Here is a 23,973-nt window from a genome sequence, read left to right as displayed (position 1 = left end):
TTTATTCATCAGGGGTGGACACAGCGGAATGAACCCCCAACTTATCCAGCATATGTTTTACACAGCAGATGCCCTTCCAGCTGCAACTCAGTGCTGGGAAACATCCATACACACTTATTCACACACATACACTACGGCCAATTTTAGTTTTATTCAATTCACCTATAGCGCATGTCTTTGGACTGTGAGGTATATATATATATATATATAAATTAATTAAAAGCATAATAAATATATTTACACACATTTACATAGATAAAAGAATAGATTCATTAATGGGCTAAAAATCTGTGGAAATCTGCAGATTTTTTCACAAACAAATTGTGTATGGGCCTAGTTTTGGGTACTTCAAAAAAGTTATTAATCACTAACTACATCATTAAAATTCTATTTAAATTACATTTTTTGTTGTTGTGTCTGAAAGTAACTCAGTTAAGTAAGTTATTCAATTACTTGTTTCAACTCACTTAAATTTCAACACATCAATGCACTACATATAAATGTCAATGCCGCATAGAAAATAAAGTCAGCGACGATTTCAATCAGAGAATAATAAACTTTAAGAATAATAAACATATGTATCAAAAAAATTCAATTGCCACAATTTTTTACAGACCATTTATTGACATAAATTTGACTAATTTTATTGTTTCTCAAGCATGTTCTATCTACTTGATCAATTAATTACTCTGCTTCTCCTAATTGATTTATCCATATTTTATGTACAGTATTTAAGTACATTATAAGTAACAAGTTCATTTATAAGTTCAGTTATAAGTAACTGTAATTAAATTACCTGAAAATAAAAAGTAATCCCTTATTTACCGAAAAAAATCTAATTACAGTAACTAATTAATTTGTAGCTAATTGTACCCAACACTCATGTAATTTTTAGTATGGCTTTAGTGAACAAATACTTTCAGATACTTGTATATAACTAGCATAGATGTAATGTGCAGCATAATGTAGCCATAAAATAAGCGCTCCTTCTTAAAGCTTGTTCTCTGTGCCATAAAAAGCCATGTAAACTGTTCCACTGTAAATTAATGTGCTTGTGTGTTTTATGTTTTTTATGCAGCCACCACTGGAGGTATGTCAGGATATCAGATGTCCTCTCCTGCATCTGGTCTTTCCCAGGTCATGGACAGCTCACCCGACTCTCTGCCCAGCCCTCAGCTTCGGCAGAGGAGGCATCACGCAAGAGGGAACTCCGACTGATGAAGAACAGGTAAAATGCCCAGACACCTTTCTCAGTCTACAATCGACCAATCTAATCATTGTTAGATTGATAGCTCAGTCTTTCTTCATGATTATAAGCAAACATTTGTTGTTAATTTTCTCTTCCTTTAGGTTTTGTTCAACATTTAATTATTTTTTTTTAATATTTTGTGGTTCTTTGTGATTCATAAAATGCAAGTCAATGACACTTTTGATAGTAAAAAACATATACAGGCTGAACTAAGTTAATACCTAAACTAAACTCAAATGAGCTAATGCTGATTAGATGATTTTAGGTATAGGCTGCAGCATTCAGGAAAATTGAATTTTTATAACCAATACGTCCCACGTGTTGGTCAATTTTGTAACTTTCACTGGAACATGAAGACAAGGTAGCACATATCATGTTAATAAATGGTGGAGGATACATTCATATATGTCAGATTCACAATAATACATCTAAACTCTAAAGATCCTCCAGTTATCTGCATCTGACTGTTTCAAGGACATGCCTAAAACTGAAAGGAGATAAAAACCTCTATATAAAATCTGCTCCAGCAAACTGCTTTTAAATGCCACCTTAAAACTCATTTATTCACCAGTGCATCTGGTCATAAGTAGGGCCAGATGGAATCTGCGGACATTTTTTGGTATTTCTGCTGAGAATTTTGGTAAAACTCTACAGATTTCTGTGGAATTATTTTGGGAGTATCATAACTAAAACTTTAATATGTGAAATAAAAAGTATTATCTTTTAAACTTTTATTTAATGTTTAAAATGCAAATCCAATTATATTTACTTTATTTGATAAACAAAGCAAGTCTTTTATATAATATATCTGCTAAAAGACAGAAAATATTACTTTACAGACTGTATTGTACATAAATCAGATGAATATTTTCATATTAGTCAATAATATTACTGTAATTAATTTAAAAACTGAAAAATATAGATTTACACACATTTACTCAGTAAATGAACAGAATTAATGATGGGCTAAATGCTGCCTACACAGGCAGTATTCCAAGGCGGTAAGGCATATCTGGATCCAGATTCTGCTCGCTGTCTTTGAAAGTATTTTCTTCAGATCAAATTTCAAAGGGAGCATAGATGTATCTTTCACTGCTTTCAATATTCCACAATCCTGTGCAGTTTTGACAGTTGAGCTATAAAAAAGTAAATATTGCATCTCAAAGCACCGATTAGGTTTCTTTTTGTATGTAAATGTAAGTATTTGACCAATATTTAGCAACTTTTTATGTTTTATTTATACATTGCAAAACACATAACAAAAAGATACAAAATAAAAGACAACAAAAACAGGTAACAGTAAGCAAATACACCGAAGGGTATTTTGAGCAAAGAAAAAAACACTTGTGCAATCTTACATACAGAAAATACAGGTCTACGATGTACTGACCAGAACTAGTATCCAGTACCAAGCTGGGAGTTGGGGATGGGACTCAATCAGAAAGAACAGGGTAAAGCTGAAGAGTTTGGACATGTTTGCAAAGGGATCCCAATGTTTGATGAAAATAGTGCAGGTTGCAATTTTTAAGACGAAATGTTTCTCTGTTTTGACCAGTTTTTTCAGTGTATATGGGTCATATTTGAGATCAAATTTACAAAAAGTAGTAGCACAAATGTAGTAAAATGTCTATTTTAATGTTTCAATAAGCTTTTGTTAACATAAAATGTCAAGATAGGGGTGAAAATGTTTGATCATAATTCAATGTCAGACTTGTTTAAGTAAAAATAAAACTACATGCATATTTTAACCTAAATATATGAAAGAGTAATACCTTTTTTGATGTTTTTAAAAAGGTTTTGTTGACAAATAGTGGTTTGCTGTAATGTGGACTAAATAAGATTTAAAATGACAGTAAATTTGTATTACTTTTTAGTGGGTGACTTCTGTAAATCATGCTATAGATTGACACATACACATTGCAGTTTTTGATGCTTCACTGTAAAATAAATTTGTATTGGGACAACTTGAAGGAATTAAGTTTACTTGTTAGTTTTTACAAATTTAAGTGGATTGAACAGACAATTAAGTTGTCCCCAAAACTCAAGAATTGTTTCAGCTCATTAAAAATAAATAGTTTAAACAAACAGCAAACATCTTTTTTTTGTAAATGTTGAAAACCCTTTTAAACTTCTATACTCACAAAGTATTTTTATTTTCTGTCCCTGTGTGAAATAATTGTCTTTTTTTGTTGTTGTCACCACCTTCAGGTCAAAAAGATGGTAGATATGCATTCTCACTGTCCAGTATTTTTACGATTGGAGCTGACGCTACGAGTGTTATCAGCCAGTTGCTCTTCCTTCCAACCATAATGTGAATCCGACTCCAGTTGGCAGACGAAAAGGAAAGAGTATCTTCCCAGTCCGGCTCCATTACTACTTCCCATCCTTCACTTCATTCGACGACATATCTCACGGCCGAAGACCAGACAAAGCTCTTCATGCTGAATTGTGTTGTGTGGACTGTCTTGCAGTTTGTTTTTTTAGCTAACTCTTTAATTGGTGAAACCGGAAGAGAGTTGGAATTAGTTTTATTGGGATGCATGTATATATTAAAACAAAACAAAAAAAAAAGATTAAAAAAATGCTAATAATAATAATAATAATAAACCAACAGCTACCAGCTACGACAGATGCAAAACCATCAGCAGTTATCTGAAGCAAAAATAATCGGGACGGGGGAAAAACAACTGTATATTAAATGCAATGTCTTAATTGTTATTTCATACAAAATATTAACAACGTTAGCATTTTTGGGGGGTTATTTTACCTGGTTTTAATTTGGGTATTTGTAGCTACAGGCATGGTTCGTCTTCTCTGGGGTGACGCCGTGTTTGTTACTGATTTACCCTGTTGGAGAGACGAACTTTTAGGGTTTGTGCCTCTGCTTCATATGCCTGTTTTTAGTTGGTAAGTTTTATCACTCTACATGCTCTCGCTGCAGTTAATTGTTGCACTAATTGCCTGTGTGTGTGTACATAAATTGGTTGATTGAGCTGTATTGGTGCTGAGAGCATGCTATAACTCATTCGTGTACCTCTGGTTTGGTTTTCTTAACTTTTAAAAGTCTTCTAGAAGGATTAATATTGGAATCGCGTTGAGCTGCGACATTTTAATTGATAAATCGTTCATGTGGTTGCTTAAAAAAAGAGGAAAAGTCAATTAAGTTGATTTGATAACACTACTGGTTACTGTTTGAGGAGGTGAATTTGAATATTTAGTTGTTATTATTGACCCAAAACATCGCTTGTTACCTCAAAATGACACCGTAACTGATTTTCATCGTCTTTTTTACTTTATACATTGCCTACGTCACTTCGGTTTAAAGAATGTTTTTGTAACGTTTAATGTGTTTTTTGTTTTGTATTTTTCAAGAAAGACCAAAAAATAAATACAGTAATAAATTAGGAGTTTGGGTGTTTTATTTGAAGTGTTTCTTGAATAATTAACACTTCTCCGAATTTTTTAAAACTGTATAAAGTATGGCTTAATAATCAGACATTTTTACAAAGTGCAGGAGACTTAGTGGAATTTTAAGAACTCTTACCATAAAAATGCATTGTATGCTGTATTCTTTGATGTTTTTGTTATTTCATGCTTGAATAAGGACTGTGATTAGGTATTTGTCAATGTTAAAATATTATTCTCAAATTCAAACAGATAATTCGCCTAAAATCAGAGTTTACACAGTCATCAAAAACCTGGAAAAGCCATGGTGTTTTAAATCAGCCTCTTCCAGGCCTGGAAAGGTTTTGAAAAAACAGACAAAGTTTTGGAAAGTCATGGAAATTTGTTTAAAAGATATCTGAATATTTGAATATAGGTTAGTTGTTTTTACTTCTTTCTGTCCTTGGCCAATCAAATACTGTTACATTATTACTGCTGTATAAGTATTATTTAACAGAGTATTTGTGGGGTCTTAAATTCCTAAAACAAAATTTTAGGCCCTTAAAGGTCTCAAATTTACCAAAACATTGTATTGGGGTCTTTCTAAATCATTTTAAACATGTCTAATTATCTTATGCCCACGAAAAAGCTACTCATTCAGGCCCAAATCATCCAATCACCAGCAATCCATCTCAATAAAACTTACAAATAAATTAATTTTTTAACTCTTTTTACCAATATAGTTTAATATCTTCCTTTATAAACATATTCGTTTTAAAAGTTCTCCATTTATTCATGGTGAGGACACTGACCTGGAGAGACAGTTGTGTATATCTTTATAAAGAAATGTTATGTTAAAAAAGTGCATCTGTGAAACCAGAGTTTGCTTGTTTTGAACATTATTTAAACTATGTGACTAAGAAAAAGTAAATTAGACTTTTTTTTTTTTAATGAGGATAGTAAAATCTTTTTCTTTTTCCATTGGAAAATAGTGTTTATCCCCATATAAGTCTTAAATGTAATTAATAATGGTCTTAGAAAGTCTTAAATTTGACGTGATGAAACTTGCAGAAACCCTCATCTAAATAAATTTTAGGTGGAAATAAAAAGATAAAAAATAGATTGTTGTGTTTTAGAATTCAATTTCAATTTGAATGTGCATCTTTTTTCTTATTATCTACCACATATACTTAAACATTCCAAGAAACAGGTCATGAAAATTTGCTTAAAAGTCTTAAAGTCATGGAATTTTAGTAGTAATGTGTATGAACTATGAACTAGGCATGGGCTGGTATAAGATTCTGATGGTATGATAACCTTGGATAAAAAAATATCACGGTTTTGCGGTATTGATTACTGATCTAAAACATGTTCTTTTGAAATGTTTGGGTAAAAACAAAAACTTTTTTCCCTTTTGAACACAATATTTATTTTGAGAAACATTTAAAATATTTTTGAACAGTAAACAAGTCAGGCTAAATGATTCAATTGAATTATTGACTTCTGCTGTCTTCATTTTTTTCAAATACAGATGGTTTTACAATTTAAAATGACATCTTTGGATATTTTTTCTGCTGGAGATACTGCTGATCGAAAATTTTAACGGTTTTAAAACCTTGACTTACAAACCGTGGTATACCTTGAAAACAGTTATCATCCCATGCCTAGTATGAACCCTGCAAAATCCCTCAAGGGATTCTACACTCTGAAAGCAAACAAACAAAACAAACTCTTAACACTAAAGATATTTTAAAACGAATTCCATAGTAGGAGAAATAGAGAAAAATAGGTTAATTAACTATTTAATTCCAACTTTGGCCACTAGATGTCGCCATTAATCCAAATGTCTTTGGCGTTTTGACCGTAGTTAAATGTACAATTTATAGTTTTGATTATGAAGTGTATATTTTAACTAGATTAGTAGATTTCCTCGGGCGGATTAAGTGTTTTACATTGTATATCGGGCTAAACTGCTTGAACTCTTAAATTTGAAACACATGTAAAAATGGTAATAATAGCCTAAGCGCGAATCTATTTATTTTGAAATAACGTTACCTAGTAAAACGCTCGAAACTAAACTGACCGTTACGAATCCAACAGCTTTCCTCACTGCTTTCCTCACTTGCTCGACGACCGTGGTCAGTCACGTTCATTTTTAAACCACTTTCTCTTATAAATAGGTAAGAAACTAGTAATAAATAATAGATATAATATAATTATAATAATAATAGATTCCAGTATTTCACAAATAGTGAACTGACATTGTTTACTGTCTGGACGAACGAAAGCTACTCGATTAGCCTACATTAACGTTACAGTTGTTAAGTTGGTCTAACTACTAACGTTACTAAGTAGCTGATGTCAATCTCATGTATGAATTCGACGGAAAAGCTAACTTTGTTGTCTCTAAATGTTTTTTAAAAACACGTAAATATATCTCACGTCTTTTTTGGGATAAAAAAATAATTGAATCTTGACAAACGTTAAAAATCAGTTTTCTAAATTCTCTCTCTCTCTCTCTCTCTCTCTCTCTCTCTCTCTCTCTCTAGCATAAATTTACTCATTTATTAATTTATTTATTATTTGCTTTATTGGACATATTTCGTTTAAGTGATATGATGCAGGTGATTCAAGCCCACCAGTCACACAGTCTGCAGAAAACGCACAGGTAAGGGAAAAATTGTAAATTCATTTACGCTGGGTCAAAAACAACGACTCATTAACCATTAAAATCAATGTTCATAAATAAATGGTAATTAAAGGTGAGTAAGAAGTGTGGATTCAGGCACTTGTGTAGTATTTTGTCATATGTATTTGCTAGGGTTTATAAAAGTGGCTTAATATTTTGTGTCAAAATACTTAACTGTCTTGTATTTTTGTATTTTTAAAATACTGTGCTTTAAAATAGTGCTTTCTCAGTTATTTGCCAAGAAGATAAGTAGAAAATTGAAGAATACTGAAGAAGTTGATAAATGCGTGGAGTATGGATGGAAATTATGCATCACACATATAAAGAAAGTAAGAGACAGATAGTAGGGGTAGATTTGTGAGCAAGTCAAAGACAGGAAAGTGGTGATACCTTCAATATTTGCCAGTAGCTGATCTGCCTGTGCTCTTTATAGTTAATTACAAACTTTGACACAGTTAGTCAGCATGAGACTAAAATATTGAATAATACTCCAGACTGATCAAAAACTTCCAACTCAGATTTTATGGCAGCAAAAACAGAGAGCTATTTTTATTTTTATTATTTCTTTGAGATATCATCAACTTAAAATTATAAAGTTCTATCTGACATTTTTGTCAAAATTGAGTTATTCACATATTCTTATTAAATAACAACTGATTTACATCATGTGATGTTTATTTATAAGTTGTTTACATTTGAAGACTTTTGAAAACAAAAATCAAAAATTTTATCTACAAAGTCGAACACTAGCTTGGCTCTATAAGGTTCTTTCTCTGAGCCAATCAGCATTTCGAATGCATGCACGCGGGCCAATCAGAATCAGCTTTCTTTGACATTCCACTGAACTGCTCCGTTGACAGTGGGAAAGACTCACACCAGAAAATAACACAAAATCAGAAGCGACTAAATGATGCCGCACCACATAAAATTGAGCAGAAACCTGAAACTGAAAAGATGTGGGTAATTGTGATGATTTAGAAGCACTTTTTTTTTGACATTTAGATGAAATGTTAAATTTTACATTGTTGAAAAAGAAACAGTTATTTCAAAATCTAATATATTAAATATGAAATATTTTTGTTTGTGTATATATACATAAGGTACGTGAGCTGTCACTGGGGTGCTACCTTTTGAATACCATATTAATACCTCAAGGGTACATATTGGTACCTAAAAAGTACAGAAATGTTGCTCATAATTTTTAGCTACTAATATTTACTTTTGAGGTACCAATATGGACCCTTTAAGTACAAATGCGTACCTTTTTAAAATGGTACCACCCCAGTGACAGCTCGCGTATTTCTGAAAGTTTAGTCAGTGAAACATTTTTCAGTGTTACTTTAAACTCTATTGTTTAATGTCTGTTTTCTTTTAAAGTCTTTAAATTGCCTTGAAGGGCAAATACTTTAATTAATGAGGCATATAATTCAATAAATATAATTTAATAATTCATATAAAGTATATAATTCATATTAATCAAACAAATCAACAGCTGCACTGGACAAAATATTTAGCACAGCCTTGTATGATTAATTTGAACAAGAAAAAAATAATCATCCTAAAACATTAATCATTCATTCATTCATTTTCTTTTCGGTTTAGTCCCTTTATTAATCAGGGGTCGCCACAGCAGAATGAGCCGCCAACTTATCCAGCATATGTTTTACGCAGCAGATGCCCTTCCAGCCACAACCCAGCACGGGGAAACACTCATAAATACTCATTCACACACACTCATACAATACGGACGATTTAGCTTACCCAATTCACCTGTACCGCATGTCTTTGGACTTGTGGGGGAAACTGGAGCACCTGGAGGAAACCCATGCAAACACGGGGAGAACATGCACACAGAAACACCAACTGACCCAGCCAGGGCTCAAACCAGCGACCATCTTGGTGTGAGGGTTCTGCTACCCACTGCGCCTAAAACATTAATTAAAAGCAAAAAAACTTACTTTCTCAAAAAGTTTACTTTCTTAAACATCAACATATTGTTACAACATCAATTTATATTTTTTAAATTAAATGAATAAGCAGACTGATTGTATTTCTCGAAAAGTAATGCTTCAATTAATGATCTGTCAGATAGAGCCTTATAATTCCAAGTGGAAAATTACTTTTAGAATTAGAAGGTTTTATCTGCATTTGCCCCTGTTTTTTTTAACCCCAATTTGCCAAATTTAAGAGAATTTGATCATTTACATTTAGAGTACATTTAGGGTCTCTGTCATGTTAATGTATGAAAGAGGCAACGATATGTAACTACAAACTTTTATTTTGAAGGTAATGACATTGTAATTACATTGTTATAACATTGGATTTACATCTGAGATGTAATATGTAAATACAAACTTTTATCTTGTGTGCAATACTGTGCCGTTATATTGTAATTACATTGTAGTTGCATCCAAGAAAGTATTTATAAATGTAAATGTTTCTTTGTACATTGAATGTACAGTATTTGGTTATTTATATGTTTGGTTATTATATATAGAAAATGGAAATATACACAGTGCACATGTAATTACAAACATAATTGTTATGTCATTACAATTACATTGGCATTTATTGCAATTGCATCCAAGATAATATTTATAAACTTAAATGTTTCTTTGTGTATTTCATGTACAGTATTTGTGTATTTATATGTAAATATACACAGTGCATATGTAATTACAATCTTTTATTTTGGATGTAATTACATTGTCATTACATTATAATTACTATGTAACTACATTTTTACATTGTAACAACGTTGTATTTACATCAGAGATGTAATATGTAATTACAAACTTTTATCTTGTGTGCAATTACTGTTTTGTTACATTGTTTTACTATGTCATTACATTGTAATTACATCTAAGATAATATTTATAAACAAATGTTTCTTTGTATATTTCCTGTACTGTACTTGTGGATTTATATGTAAATATACACAGTATATATGTAATTACAAACTTTTACTTTGGATAAAATGACATTATAATCACATTGTTAAAACATTGTAATTCTATCTGAGATGTAATTACGAACTTTTATCTTGTGGGCAATTACTGTGTTGTTACATTGTAATGGCTTTGTCATTACATTGTAGTTATATCCAAGATAATATTTATAAATGTAAATGTTTCACATGTATCACATGTACAGTAATTGGTCATTTATATTTGAATACATAAATATACACGGTACACATGTAATTACAAACTTAATTACTGCGTCATTACATTGTAATCAAATTGCTATTACATTATAATTACATCCAAGATAATATTTATAAACTTAAATGTTTCCTTATATATTTCATGTACAGGTTTTCTGTATTTATACATAAATATACGCAGTACATAGGTAAGTACAAATTTTTAATTTGGCTGTAATTACGTTGTCATTACATTATGATTACTATGTAATAACAATGTAATTACAATGCTATAACATTGTTATAGCATTGTAATTACATTGCTATGGTGTTGTAATTACAATTTTATAACATTGTAATTACATCTCTGATAGTATTGCAAATGTCTTTTTGTATATTTCATGTACAGTACAGTATGTTTTATATTGTGTATTGAGAAGTACAATTGCAAAAATTATAGAAATGACTAAAACTGGAGATTTTAGTCGTTTTCAGAAATTGTGATTTTACATTAAGGATTGAGGATTTCAGTTGCAAAAATTTTGAAATAAAAGACTTTTAAGAGATGGTGGCAGTTTTCACAATCAAGAGATATAGTATAATATTCCAACTCATTATCTGCATTGAATGATACAGGGATTAAAGGGATTATCTTCAAGACAATAGTTTCTGTATGATATTTGTACAAAATCTAAAAGTCTACAAAACACTAAAATCAAAGAGAAACAAAAGTTAAATTTTTTATGCTTAGTAGAGGTGAATGAGTTGACAGAGAAGATGACTTAAACTTGCTCAGAGAAATGCTGTGGCTGTCAAACATGGCTTCACTAAGCCAGTTTAACGGTAAAGGGATTGATCCAATAAGCCTATTGATTAAAGGTTTGCAAAGAAATTTCACACTCCCTTGTAAATGTATTTTGTAGTATTTTCAAAATACAAAAATACAGTATTTTATTTTGTTACATTTGTGGCTGCTGTATTTTGTAGTTTTCTTTGATACGCTTACAATTGAGGTATTTGGTATTTTATTTTAAAAAACATTCCAATGTATTTTTGCTCGTCCCTGGTTTACAAAAAAGCTAACAAAGCATTTTTAAACATTTTTTGCCCTCAAAAACCTCTCCAGATTTTTCTTCAAGTGTCATCGGCTACTGTCAAAGAGGAAAATTCTGGGGATCTGCCAGATTCTACCAATACACATAATGGTGACTTTCCAAAATTTGGAAATCAAGAACAGAAATCTGAAGTCGTGGAATCCTCAAGAAATATGTTCAACAATACCAGCACAGGCCCTTTCAGTGAGACATTACAAAGACATGTTTCATATGTACAATGGCTTTAAAATAGTTATTAGCATTTGTAAGTCATAAGAGTCATAAGTGTAGTGTTTTTAAATTGAGATTTTATAACTAGAAAGATTAATAAACAGGCTTTCTATTGATGTATACTTTGTTAGAATTAGACAATATTTGGCTAAGATAATAAAAAATCTGTAATCTGAGGGTTCACAAAAATAAAAAAAATGTATTTATCTAAATGAAAATCTTAGCAATGCACATTACTCATCAAAATTAGAGTTTTTAAATATTTACTTTTACTAAATATCTACATTGAACATGGTCTTTACATATTTAAATGATTTTTGGATAAAAGAAAAATCGATAATTTTGACGACCCAAACAATGTATTTTTGCTATTGCAACTTGAGACTGATTTTGTAGTCCACAGCAGACGCAGCATATGTATTTACTGTACAAAGGATGAATAATTAAAAAGAATATATTTGTTCACTTTTCCTTTAATTGCAATTACTACTACATGTGTGAACTGCATGACTAATATACACTACCTGACAAAAGTCATCGATCCCAGTTGTAATGTCATCACAAATACTGCAGAAGACCTATTGGAACCCGCATGGACCCACGATTCTCACAGAAATCAGTCGAGTTTGGTAAAGGAAAAATCATGGTTTGGGGTTATATTCAGTATAGGGGTGTGCCAGAGATCTGCAGAGGGGAGAGGGGAGAGGGGAAATTCTTCAGCAGCATAGTTGTAGTTCAGCCTCCACATCAAAGTTCCTGAAAGCAAAGAAGGTCAAGGTGCTCCAGGATTGGCCAGCCCAGTCACGAAACATGAACATTATTTAGCATGTCTTCGGTAAGATGGAGGAGGAGGCATTGAAGATGAATCCAGAGAATCTTGATGAACTCTGTGAGTCCTGCAAGTACGCTTTCTTTGCCATTCCAGATGACTTTATTATTAAGTTATTTGAGTCATTGCAGAGAAGTATGGATGCAGTCCTTCAGTCATACACAATATTAATTCTTTTTCAACTGCACCATGACTTGATATTCTATACTGTACATTATTTCTGTTCAGTGACAAGACTTTTGTCTAAGCAAGGTCAGACCTTACTGTCCTAATTAAATTATTAAAAATCAAGGCATGATCATATTTTATTTTGGTAAAATAAGCGTAGTCTAGAGCAGTGTTTCCTAAGCCTGTTCCTGAAGGCACACCAACAGTACACATTTTCCATGTCTCCCTAATCAAACACACCTGAATCTCCTCATTAGAACATAAGAAGAGACTCCAAAACCTGAAGTTAATTAGTCAGGTAAGGGAGACATCTAAAATATGTACTGTTGGTGTGCCTCCAGGAAAAGGGTTGGGAAACACTGGTCTAGAGGCCTTTGCCTTTCATATAAGCCACTTCTGATATTAAATGATCAACTAGAGGTCAAGTTATTATTTGTTGTTCCTAAAACTTGAATAGGCGACAAAACTTTTGTCAGGTAGTGTAGTCTCAGGAACAAAAACGGTCAAGGTCAGTGGTCAAAGGCAGGATTTTGAATTACAAATGTATACAGTTTAGATTTTTTTTGTCCAAACCCTACTGTGTATCACTCTAAATACTTGGACCATTCTTTGATACTTCAAAATAATTTGCTTTTCACTGCCATGAAAGAGTTGACCAGGCCAGGACGTTTTTTATGTCCTCTATTGTGGCATAAAAGTAGAAAGTTGTAAGACAGAGGACGAGTAAATTATGCTAAATATGATTGAGGCCACTGTAGATAATTTTATAAACATTATTGTCTCAAATCAAAATGATATGCGCAATCATTTCCTCACATGTTTTTTGTTTTATTATTTTGAAGTCTCCATGAGCCCGAACGGTAGTGTCCACTTCATCCCCTGCCAGCAGAGATATGAAAACTTCTCTTCCTGGCCTAGATCTCCCATGATGCAGTTTGCTGTCCACTCCAGGAATGGCACTTACATCGTCTCTGACAATCAGGGCCAAGGTAATGACGTCATCACTTAGATCAACATTTAGCTGAGTCCATGGCATATTGTAATTACCGTTATTAGGATCTTCAGACTAGTAAAATGCATTCATAATTACAAACGTGTAATGTACAACTTGCTGCTGTACATACAATGTTTAGGACTTGATAGTGTTGCCATAGAAATACATTATTCTGAGGCCAAAGTCGTGAGCAGTTTTAAACAGAATGTGATGTCATCTTGAAATTACAGTTATTACGACATGACATCAACGCAGGCAGTTATTTTGGAATATACTAGCATTTAGTATAATGACATATAGACAATAATGTATGGTTCACCAAAATATCTAGTTTACTACATGACTTTAAGATGCCTTTTTTTCATAGTGGTATACATTAAAGATGATTTAAGCTATTTTCTAAAAATTACTGGATTATATAATCAATTGCTTTATTATAAATTAATTATAGAACTGAAATTATTAAAATTATAGCTTTAAATGAAACAGAAACACAAAAACGTATATTCTGTATGGGTTTAAAGGATAATATTCATATATTTTATTTATATATTATATTATTGTTTATATATATATATATATATATATATATATATATATATATATATATATATATATATATATATATATATATATATATATATATATATATATTATTAAAACAAAAAAAAATAAAAAAAAAATATATATATGTATATAATGTAAACATATATTTCAATTTAACACACACACACAGACCTATATATTTTGTACACATAAACATGTATACATTTCAGCGTGGGGGATACACATGAAAACACATGCTGTTCATCGTTCCCCCTAAACAACAAGTAAAAATGAAACTTTTTTTGGATGGGTGACACGGTGGCTCAGTGGTTAACACAGTTGCCTGTGCTAAGCAAGAAGGTAGCTGGTTCGAGCCTTTGCTGTGTCAGTTGGCATTTCTGTGTGGAGTTTGCATGTTCTCCCCGTGTTAGCGTGGGTTTTCTCCAGGTGCTTCGGTTTCCCCCACAGTCCAAAAACATGCGGTACAGGTGAATTGAATAAACTAAATTGGTCATAGTGTATGAGTGTGAATAAGTGTGTATGGATGATTCCCAGTACTTGGTTGCAGTTGGAAGGAATCTGCTGTGTATATGCTGGATAAGTTACTGGTTCATTCGACTGTGGCGACCCCTGATGAATAAAGGGACTTAGCCGAAGGAAAATTAATGAATGAATGAACTTTTCTGGATTATAAAAATTATTTTTATTCACATTTTTTATTATTTTCCAGACAATTAAATGCATTAAATATAAATTAGCAAGGATTTTATTTAATGCACCAAAGTTATATTTAACATTTTCTGATTTCTTAACTCTGTGGTTAGAAACAGATGTTTCAATAGCATATACAGTTGAAGTCAGAATTATTAGCCCCCCTTTGAAAATATTTTTCTTTTTTAAATATTTCCCAAATGATGTTTAACAGAGCAAGGAAATCCCGTATGTTTCACCGTATGTTTGATAATATTTTTACTTCTAGAGAAAGTCTTATTTGCTTTATTTCGGCTAGTATAAAAGCAGTTTTGAATTTTTTAGACACCATTTTAAGGTCAAAATTATTAGCCCCTTTAAGCTATATTTTTTGACCGTCTACAGAACAAACCATCATTATACAATAACTTTCCTAATTACCCTAACCTGCCTAGTTAACCTAATTTAAGCCTTTAAACGTCACTTTAAGCTGTATAGAATTGTCTATAGAAAATATCTAGTAAAATATTATTTACTGTCATTATGACAGAGATAAAATAAATCAGTTATTAGAAATGAGTTATTAAAACTATTATGTTTAGAAATGTGTTGAAAAAATCTTCTCTCCGTTAAACAGAAATTGGGGAAAAATAAACAGGGGGGCTAATAATTCTGACTTTAACTGTATATTCTTTGTGAATTCATTTGTCAAGTTTTTACTGCAAATGTCACATCAATAATGCTGGAATTCCTGCCTTATATGATGTTTGATCAATTTAATGCATCCTTCATTAATACATGTATGAGTCAAGGCATCAACATAATAAGTTAAATGTAAACAAAATGACACTGAAAATAATGTTTCATATATTTTTAGTATATTTAAGTCATAATAGAAAGTCCTATGCACAGGAAGCTTTGCAACAAGCTTGTGTAGGCTGCTTTAGTCCAGCTCACTGTCTGAGATGTGAATGACGGAGGAGTAGGAGGAGAGAGAGAGAGGGAGAGGGAGGGCTGGCTCCGCTAGCCACTGCGTTGCTGACATCAGTAGCCTAATGATGTCATAGTGATGTCAATGGCCCTGACAGTGACTGCACACTTAGCTTGTGGTTTGGCCATCATTGCTTTCTGACAGCAGAGAGATACAGACTGAATTTCAGCTCACTATACATGGCTGTGACCGGAGATGAGACAGAATCAGGTACGTCTGCTATGTTTTTGGGCGGCTCGTATTGTGTTTTAACATTGGGAAGTTGGTTTAAATAGTTTGAAATACTTCGGGAGGCTTGTTTGGGGGATTTTAGTCAGAGATTTTAAGCAGACAAATGCTCAAACAAAACTTTGAAGAGGGAAAACACACATCTGATCTCACTCTGGAATCATTTTTTTTTCATTGTGTTCCTGCAGTGAATCATCTCTGCGGCATGCAACAAGCTGAAAGAAAGACATTTTCACATTACTGAATTTTTGACTTCTGTTGAGTTCGCTCATTTCTTTCAGCACCCCTCTCTCTCTCTCTCTCTCTCTCTCTCTCTGAAAAGCGTGAATGCACTGCCCACTCACAGTGCAGCCGACGTCATCTTGTTTCCTGGAATTGTACACCAGCAGGAAAATGTAAATGCTGAACGGCAAATAAGATGTACATTGACGTCATTCCAGAGTCATGCTGTGATCTCAGGCTGAGCAGAACTAGCAGATTATTCATCTCTCAGACTGGAGCGCGGTCTCCACGGAGACCAAATGAATCATGTGCAGAAATCCTCTGCACTGATCGTAAGCTTTGTAAAATTGTTTCATTTCTCTCAATCAACAGAGAACTTTTGATCATGCAAGTCCCTCATGTGACCTGCTGCTCATTTTAATTTGCGACCGTGAGCACATAGTTTGTGGCTACAGGGGGAAATTGAATCACTAAAGCTTTCATAATGGCAGGATGGTCGCACGTTGAGCCATGGATGAATATTTCATTGGTGTGTAATTCAGTTTATAACCTCACCACGAGCAGATCTGTGTATGATCTACCACTGTGATGGACTCAGAGTGCTTGCTGATCTTCAATAGATATTAATTGTCTACTTATGGTCCTTGCAGACATTTGATTCGGTTGAACTTTAGGTTTGTTTACATGGTGGTATTCCTGAAGTCAAACAGAGCTTCGTGTCAGTGCGATCTTATTTAATCTATATAATTTAAATAAATCTATTCACTATTTTAGATATGCGTATAAGAACGTAGAAGTGTACTGGCACATTCTTGCTAGAAATTTAAGACAAATGCCAATACGTCATCGCAGATTAACCACACTGATTACATTTGCTGCTGGAGATTAGCAGTTGCAGTTGTCAACCACAATGACGTCTAAATGTCACCGCACTGATATGTGATATGGGTTGATTTTAACAGGCTCAGTCGCAGAGTTTTGATTACATTTTTTTCCATAAAAATTAGGTCACCATTAGTGTTATGATGACAAAAAAAGATTGTGTAACTCAATATACTAAATTTCCTTAAAATAATTAGTTGTTTTTGTTTAGTAAAATAGTAACTCATCTATGCAGTGTTTATTTATTTATTGGTTGGTTGATTGGTTTGTTGATTGATTGATTTATTGATTGGTTGATTGATTAATTGATTGGTTGGTTGATTAATTAGTTGGTTGATTGATTGGTTGGTTGGTTGGTTGATTGGTTATTGATTGGTTGATTGATTTGTTGGTTGATTGGTTGGTTAACTGATCGATTGATTTGTTGATTAATTGATTGGCTGATTGGTTGGTTTGTTGATTGATCGATGATCGATTAATTGATTGATTGGTTGGTTGATTGGTTGGTTCGTTGGTTGGTTGATTGATTGATTGGCTCATTAATTGATTGTTTGGTTGGTTGATTGATTGGTTTGTTGATTGAGTGGTTGATTAATTGGTTGGTTGGTTGATTGATTGGTTGGTTGATTGATTGATTCGTTGGTTGGTTGATTGGTTATTGATTGGTTGATTGATTTGTTGGTTGATTGGTTGGTTAACTGATCGATTGATTTGTTGATTAATTGATTGGCTGGTTTGTTGATTGATCGATCATTGATTGATTGATTTATTTGTTGGTTGATTGGTTGATTAACTGATCGATTGATTTGTTGATTAATTGATTGGCTGATTGGTTGGTTTGTTGATTGATTGGTTGGTTGGTTGGTTGGTTGGTTGGTTGATTGATTGATTGGCTCATTAATTGATTGTTTGGTTGGTTGATTGATTGGTTTGTTGATTGATTGATCGATCGATTGATTGTTCAACAGCTGTAATTCACAATTATGTTGGTCATGCAATGGCTTTTTTCTTTGAAGTCCTGATTTAAAATAAATGGCCATTAACAAAGCCAAACAGAATCTGCAGAGAAGTTTGTAACAAATCTGTGGATTTATGTGGACTGATTTTGAGAGCATTGAAACTAAAAACTTTTTAATTTTTAAAATTTTATTTAAGGTTTTCAATGAAAATTTAATTACGTACATCCCCTTGTTTGGTAAACAAAATAAACTAAAATACAGAAAAGATTACTTTACAAACTGTACTGTAAATCAGTCATATAAACTTTTGCACATTATTCAATAATTTATTCATTCATTCAGTTTCTTTCGGCTTAGTCCTTTTATTCATCAGGGGTGGACACAGCGGAATGAACCCCCAACTTATCCAGCATATGTTTTACACAGCAGATGCCCTTCCAGCTGCAACTCAGTGCTGGGAAACATCCATACACACTTATTCACACACATACACTACGGCCAATTTTAGTTTTATTCAATTCACCTATAGCGCATGTCTTTGGACTGTGAGGTATATATATATATATATATAAATTAATATAAAAGCATAATAAATATATATTTACACACATTTACATAGATAAAAGAATAGATTCATTAATGGGCTAAAAATCTGTGGAAATCTGCAGATTTTTTCACAAACAAATTGTGTATGGGCCTAGTTTTGGGTACTTCAAAAAAGTTATTAATCACTAACTACATCATTAAAATTCTATTTAAATTACATTTTTTGTTGTTGTGTCTGAAAGTAACTCAGTTAAGTAAGTTATTCAATTACTTGTTTCAACTCAACTTAAATTTCAACACATCAATGCACTACATATAAATGTCAATGCCGCATAGAAAATAAAGTCAGCGACGATTTCAATCAGAGAATAATAAACTTTAAGAATAATAAACATATGTATCAAAAAAATTCAATTGCCACAATATTTTATACAGACCATTTATTGACATAAATTTGACTAATTTTATTGTTTCTCAAGCATGTTCTATCTACTTGATCAATTAATTACTCTGCTTCTCCTAATTGATTTATCCATATTTTATGTACAGTATTTAAGTACATTATAAGTAACAAGTTCATTTATAAGTTCAGTTATAAGTAACTGTAATTAAATTACCTGAAAATAAAAAGTAATCCCTTATTTACCGAAAAAAAATCTAATTACAGTAACTAATTAATTTGTAGCTAATTGTACCCAACACTCATGTAATTTTTAGTATGGCTTTAGTGAACAAATACTTTCAGATACTTGTATATATAACTAGCATAGATGTAATGTGCAGCATAATGTAGCCATAAAATAAGCGCTCCTTCTTAAAGCTTGTTCTCTGTGCCATAAAAAGCCATGTAAACTGTTCCACTGTAAATTAATGTGCTTGTGTGTTTTATGTTTTTTATGCAGCCACCACTGGAGGTATGTCAGGATATCAGATGTCCTCTCCTGCATCTGGTCTTTCCCAGGTCATGGACAGCTCACCCGACTCTCTGCCCAGCCCTCAGCTTCTGGCAGAGGAGGCATCACGCAAGAGGGAACTCCGACTGATGAAGAACAGGTAAAATGCCCAGACACCTTTCTCAGTCTACAATCGACCAATCTAATCATTGTTAGATTGATAGCTCAGTCTTTCTTCATGATTATAAGCAAACATTTGTTGTTAATTTTCTCTTCCTTTAGGTTTTGTTCAACATTTAATTATTTTTTTTTAATATTTTGTGGTTCTTTGTGATTCATAAAATGCAAGTCAATGACACTTTTGATAGTAAAAAAACATATACAGGCTGAACTAAGTTAATACCTAAACTAAACTCAAATGAGCTAATGCTGATTAGATGATTTTAGGTATAGGCTGCAGCATTCAGGAAAATTGAATTTTTATAACCAATACGTCCCACGTGTTGGTCAATTTTGTAACTTTCACTGGAACATGAAGACAAGGTAGCACATATCATGTTAATAAATGGTGGAGGATACATTCATATATGTCAGATTCACAATAATACATCTAAACTCTAAAGATCCTCCAGTTATCTGCATCTGACTGTTTCAAGGACATGCCTAAAACTGAAAGGAGATAAAAACCTCTATATAAAATCTGCTCCAGCAAACTGCTTTTAAATGCCACCTTAAAACTCATTTATTCACCAGTGCATCTGGTCATAAGTAGGGCCAGATGGAATCTGCGGACATTTTTTGGTATTTCTGCTGAGAATTTTGGTAAAACTCTACAGATTTCTGTGGAATTATTTTGGGAGTATCATAACTAAAACTTTAATATGTGAAATAAAAAGTATTATCTTTTAAACTTTTATTTAATGTTTAAAATGCAAATCCAATTATATTTACTTTATTTGATAAACAAAGCAAGTCTTTTATATAATATATCTGCTAAAAGACAGAAAATATTACTTTACAGACTGTATTGTACATAAATCAGATGAATATTTTCATATTAGTCAATAATATTACTGTAATTAATTTAAAAACTGAATAAATATAGATTTACACACATTTACTCAAGTAAATGAACAGAATTAATGATGGGCTAAATGCTGCCTACACAGGCAGTATTCCAAGGCGGTAAGGCATATCTGGATCCAGATTCTGCTCGACTTTCTGTCTTTGAAAGTATTTTCTTCAGATCAAATTTCAAAGGGAGCATAGATGTATCTTTCACTGCTTTCAATATTCCACAATCCTGTGCAGTTTTGACAGTTGAGCTATAAAAAAGTAAATATTGCATCTCAAAGCACCGATTAGGTTTCTTTTTGTATGTAAATGTAAGTATTTGACCAATATTTAGCAACTTTTTATGTTTTATTTATACATTGCAAAACACATAACAAAAAGATACAAAATAAAAGACAACAAAAACAGGTAACAGTAAGCAAATACACCGAAGGGTATTTTGAGCAAAGAAAAAAAACACTTGTGCAATCTTACATACAGAAAATACAGGTCTACGATGTACTGACCAGAACTAGTATCCAGTACCAAGCTGGGAGTTGGGGATGGGGACTCAATCAGAAAGAACAGGGTAAAGCTGAAGAGTTTGGACATGTTTGCAAAGGGATCCCAATGTTTGATGAAAATAGTGCCAGGTTGGGGAAGAGAGTACCTAATTTTCCCAAATTTCATAAAATAAAGAACATGTCTTATCCAACAAGTGTGAGAAGAAGGGTGAGGACTAACCACCTAGCCACAAGGATTAAGAAGGCTACAAAGTCTGCAAAATTTGAATTTATTGAATGGGATAGCCCCTTGAGATGAACCGTCTCATTTTCGAGGGGGTCCCTAAGAAGTTCATAAATCAAACAGAGTACTTCACATCATAACAATCAAACAACTAACAACACAAGCAAACAAACAAGCAGCACACTTCACCTGAAACACATGCCACAGTTTAAAGCCTAAATAAACAAAAACATATAATCAAAAGTACAAACAATGTGATACACAAATAAATAATAAACATTTAAAGTGGAAACAAAATTAATAACAATAACATCCGCAAGTTGTTTCCAAAAAAGAAAATAAATTAGCCCTGAAAAGACTAAATGACTTAATTGATCTAAAAGAGGAAGGAAGATTATTCCAGTCGGAAGGAGCTTTGTATTGAAATATTCTGTTGCATATGACTAAGCGAATATGATGATGTATATGGAACAAAAACTGCTTTAAATAAGAGGGGAAACTAAAATAAACACATTTAAAAAGAAATAAATACCAATGATACTGTCTGCGGAAATTAGGTTGAAGAGTTTTATATAATATGCGATGTGGAGATCTATACGGACATCTTAAAACAAACCTACACAGAGTGTTAAAGACAGTATTTAAAGGTTTTAAATTAATATCAGAGGTATTGTAATAAATAATATCAGTGTAATCAATAATAGGGAAAATTAATTGAGAGATCAATCTTACTTTAAATGAAAAACAATGAATAGAATGATAAAGCTAACCTAAGCACTGATATGACTTTTTAATGATAAAATCAATAAGGAGTTTAAAGGACAGTTCAGTATCGAGCCAAAGGCCTAGATATTTAAATTCATCAACATTAACAACATCAACAATATTCATGTCTACCAAGTGAAACCGTTGAGACTTTTTAAAAAGCACCACACTACAAGATTTCTTTTCATTTAGTTTGTTTTTATTAAACCATTCTTGAATTAACGTAAAGTCTAACAGCAAAGAAGATTGAATTTATGAAATATCAGAGTGGGAGAAATAAATAACAGTATCATCTGCATAAAGTTGAATCTGGCAGATTGAACAAAATTTATACAAATCGTTAATAAATAAACAAAAGAGCAGAGGGCTCAATGAAGATCCTCGAGGAAATGAGAAGGTAAAGTGTAGCCAGATGCGAGAACCCCGATATTTAGCAATTTTGGTGGCATTTTTAGAGTTAGTATTCTAATGAGCAAACATTTCCTTAGTTATTATCTACAAAGCTCTCTCAATTTTATTGTACATGACCTAAATCATTATGCTGTCTCAGAAGTCTCTAAAATCAGTTTTACGAGGTGCCTTCATTAACAAACACCTGGGCAGCTAAATCGTCTGCCTAAGCTTTCTGGCGCAACTGAAAGTAGGCATTGACTGGCATTTTATGAATCACCAAGGGCCACATTTTGTAAAAATCTTTAATGTTTTGCTGAAGGAATTAGTCATTTTCAATAGCCTCAGGGTGAGAAAATTAACGGCAAATTTTATTTTGGCGTAAATTATCCATGCGCATGTTAATGTTCTTTTGTTGCATCCATAGTAGGGTTTCATTGTCTGATGAAACGTCCCTTCGTCATGCTTGTTTAGTCTTGAGTGTGTCAAGCTTGTGCTAAAACCTGTTTTTTTCATGATGATGCTTGGGTGACAGTGGAAAAACTCAACCTCAACTAAACAAGCACTCATTCAAAACCCAGAGTTTTGCCTTTACAAGCTTGCCCAGATGATGTTCTGCAGTTTTAACTCTCATGAAGTGGGACCTGTAAACACAATGTAAGATTTACAGTTTTGACGCTCACCGAGCCTCTCTGTTGTTGCCTCCAGGGAAGCTGCCCGGGAATGCCGGCGGAAGAAGAAAGAATATGTCAAATGTCTCGAAAACCGAGTTGCCGTGCTTGAAAAACAAAACAAGACGCTCATCGAAGAACTCAAGGCTCTTAAAGACATATACTGTAGCAAAACTGAGTAACCAAACACTAAAGACTGGTCCGTTTACAAAGCAAACACGCTTTTCGCGCAATGTCTAGCCTAATTTCGTAACAATCGGATAAGCTGACATCTGCATGGTTGTGTTGTCTCGTGTGCGAAAGATGGTGACGTGTGATTGTGTGTGCGCTGGAGGCCTGAGTCAGTGTGATGTGTTGCCCCTGTTGCTTGTGCTTTTTGCAGGACGGCGGCCAAACAGTATAGAAGCAGGAAGAGAGACTATGTGCTGAGTTTAGAGACACGCATCACCGTGATTGAGAACGAGAACCAGAAACTTAAAGAAGAACTGGACAATCTAAAGAAGTTGTGCTCTGGGATGTTCAGTTCATAGTAGCACACTGGATGCTGCTATTTGATTTCTGTTTTACAGATATATTCTTGTCTTGGTTCATACTGTATCTTTTATGA

General features: G+C 32.8%; 1 protein-coding gene across 2 annotated transcripts; it reads left to right on the top strand.

Annotated features, from left to right (window-relative positions):
* Positions 1 to 7,262: 7,262 nt before the first annotated feature.
* Positions 7,263 to 23,842, top strand: cremb (cAMP responsive element modulator b). Of its 2 annotated transcripts, XM_056450750.1 has the most exons (4): positions 7,263 to 7,301; positions 13,632 to 13,778; positions 19,750 to 19,900; positions 23,404 to 23,842. In XM_056450750.1, exons 2-4 carry the CDS (start codon positions 13,637 to 13,639, stop codon positions 23,546 to 23,548), a joined length of 438 nt encoding a protein of 145 aa, XP_056306725.1. In that variant the 5' UTR covers positions 7,263 to 7,301; positions 13,632 to 13,636; the 3' UTR covers positions 23,549 to 23,842. The 2 variants fall into 2 exon arrangements, with proteins under 2 accessions (XP_056306725.1, XP_056306726.1); XM_056450751.1 differs by lacking the exons at positions 7,263 to 7,301; positions 13,632 to 13,778 and adding an exon at positions 16,139 to 16,220.
* The last annotated feature ends 131 nt before the right edge of the window (positions 23,843 to 23,973 follow it).

The sequence above is a fragment of the Danio aesculapii genome, chromosome 24 (assembly GCF_903798145.1).
Source record: "Danio aesculapii chromosome 24, fDanAes4.1, whole genome shotgun sequence".
NCBI lineage: Eukaryota > Metazoa > Chordata > Actinopteri > Cypriniformes > Danionidae > Danio > Danio aesculapii.
Note: the sequence above shows the minus strand (reverse complement) of the source record. Positions and strands in the feature narration are given on the sequence as shown.

Excerpts from the sequence above, each read along its gene's own strand:
- cremb (XM_056450750.1), top strand. The coding sequence starts at position 13,637 with ATGAGCCCGAACGGTAGTGTCCACTTCATCCCCTGCCAGCAGAGATAT. Across the intron at positions 13,779-19,749 it reads CTCTGACAATCAGGGCCAAG|CCACCACTGGAGGTATGTCA; the intron begins GTAATGACGTCA and ends TTTTTTATGCAG. Across the intron at positions 19,901-23,403 it reads CTCCGACTGATGAAGAACAG|GGAAGCTGCCCGGGAATGCC; the intron begins GTAAAATGCCCA and ends TGTTGCCTCCAG.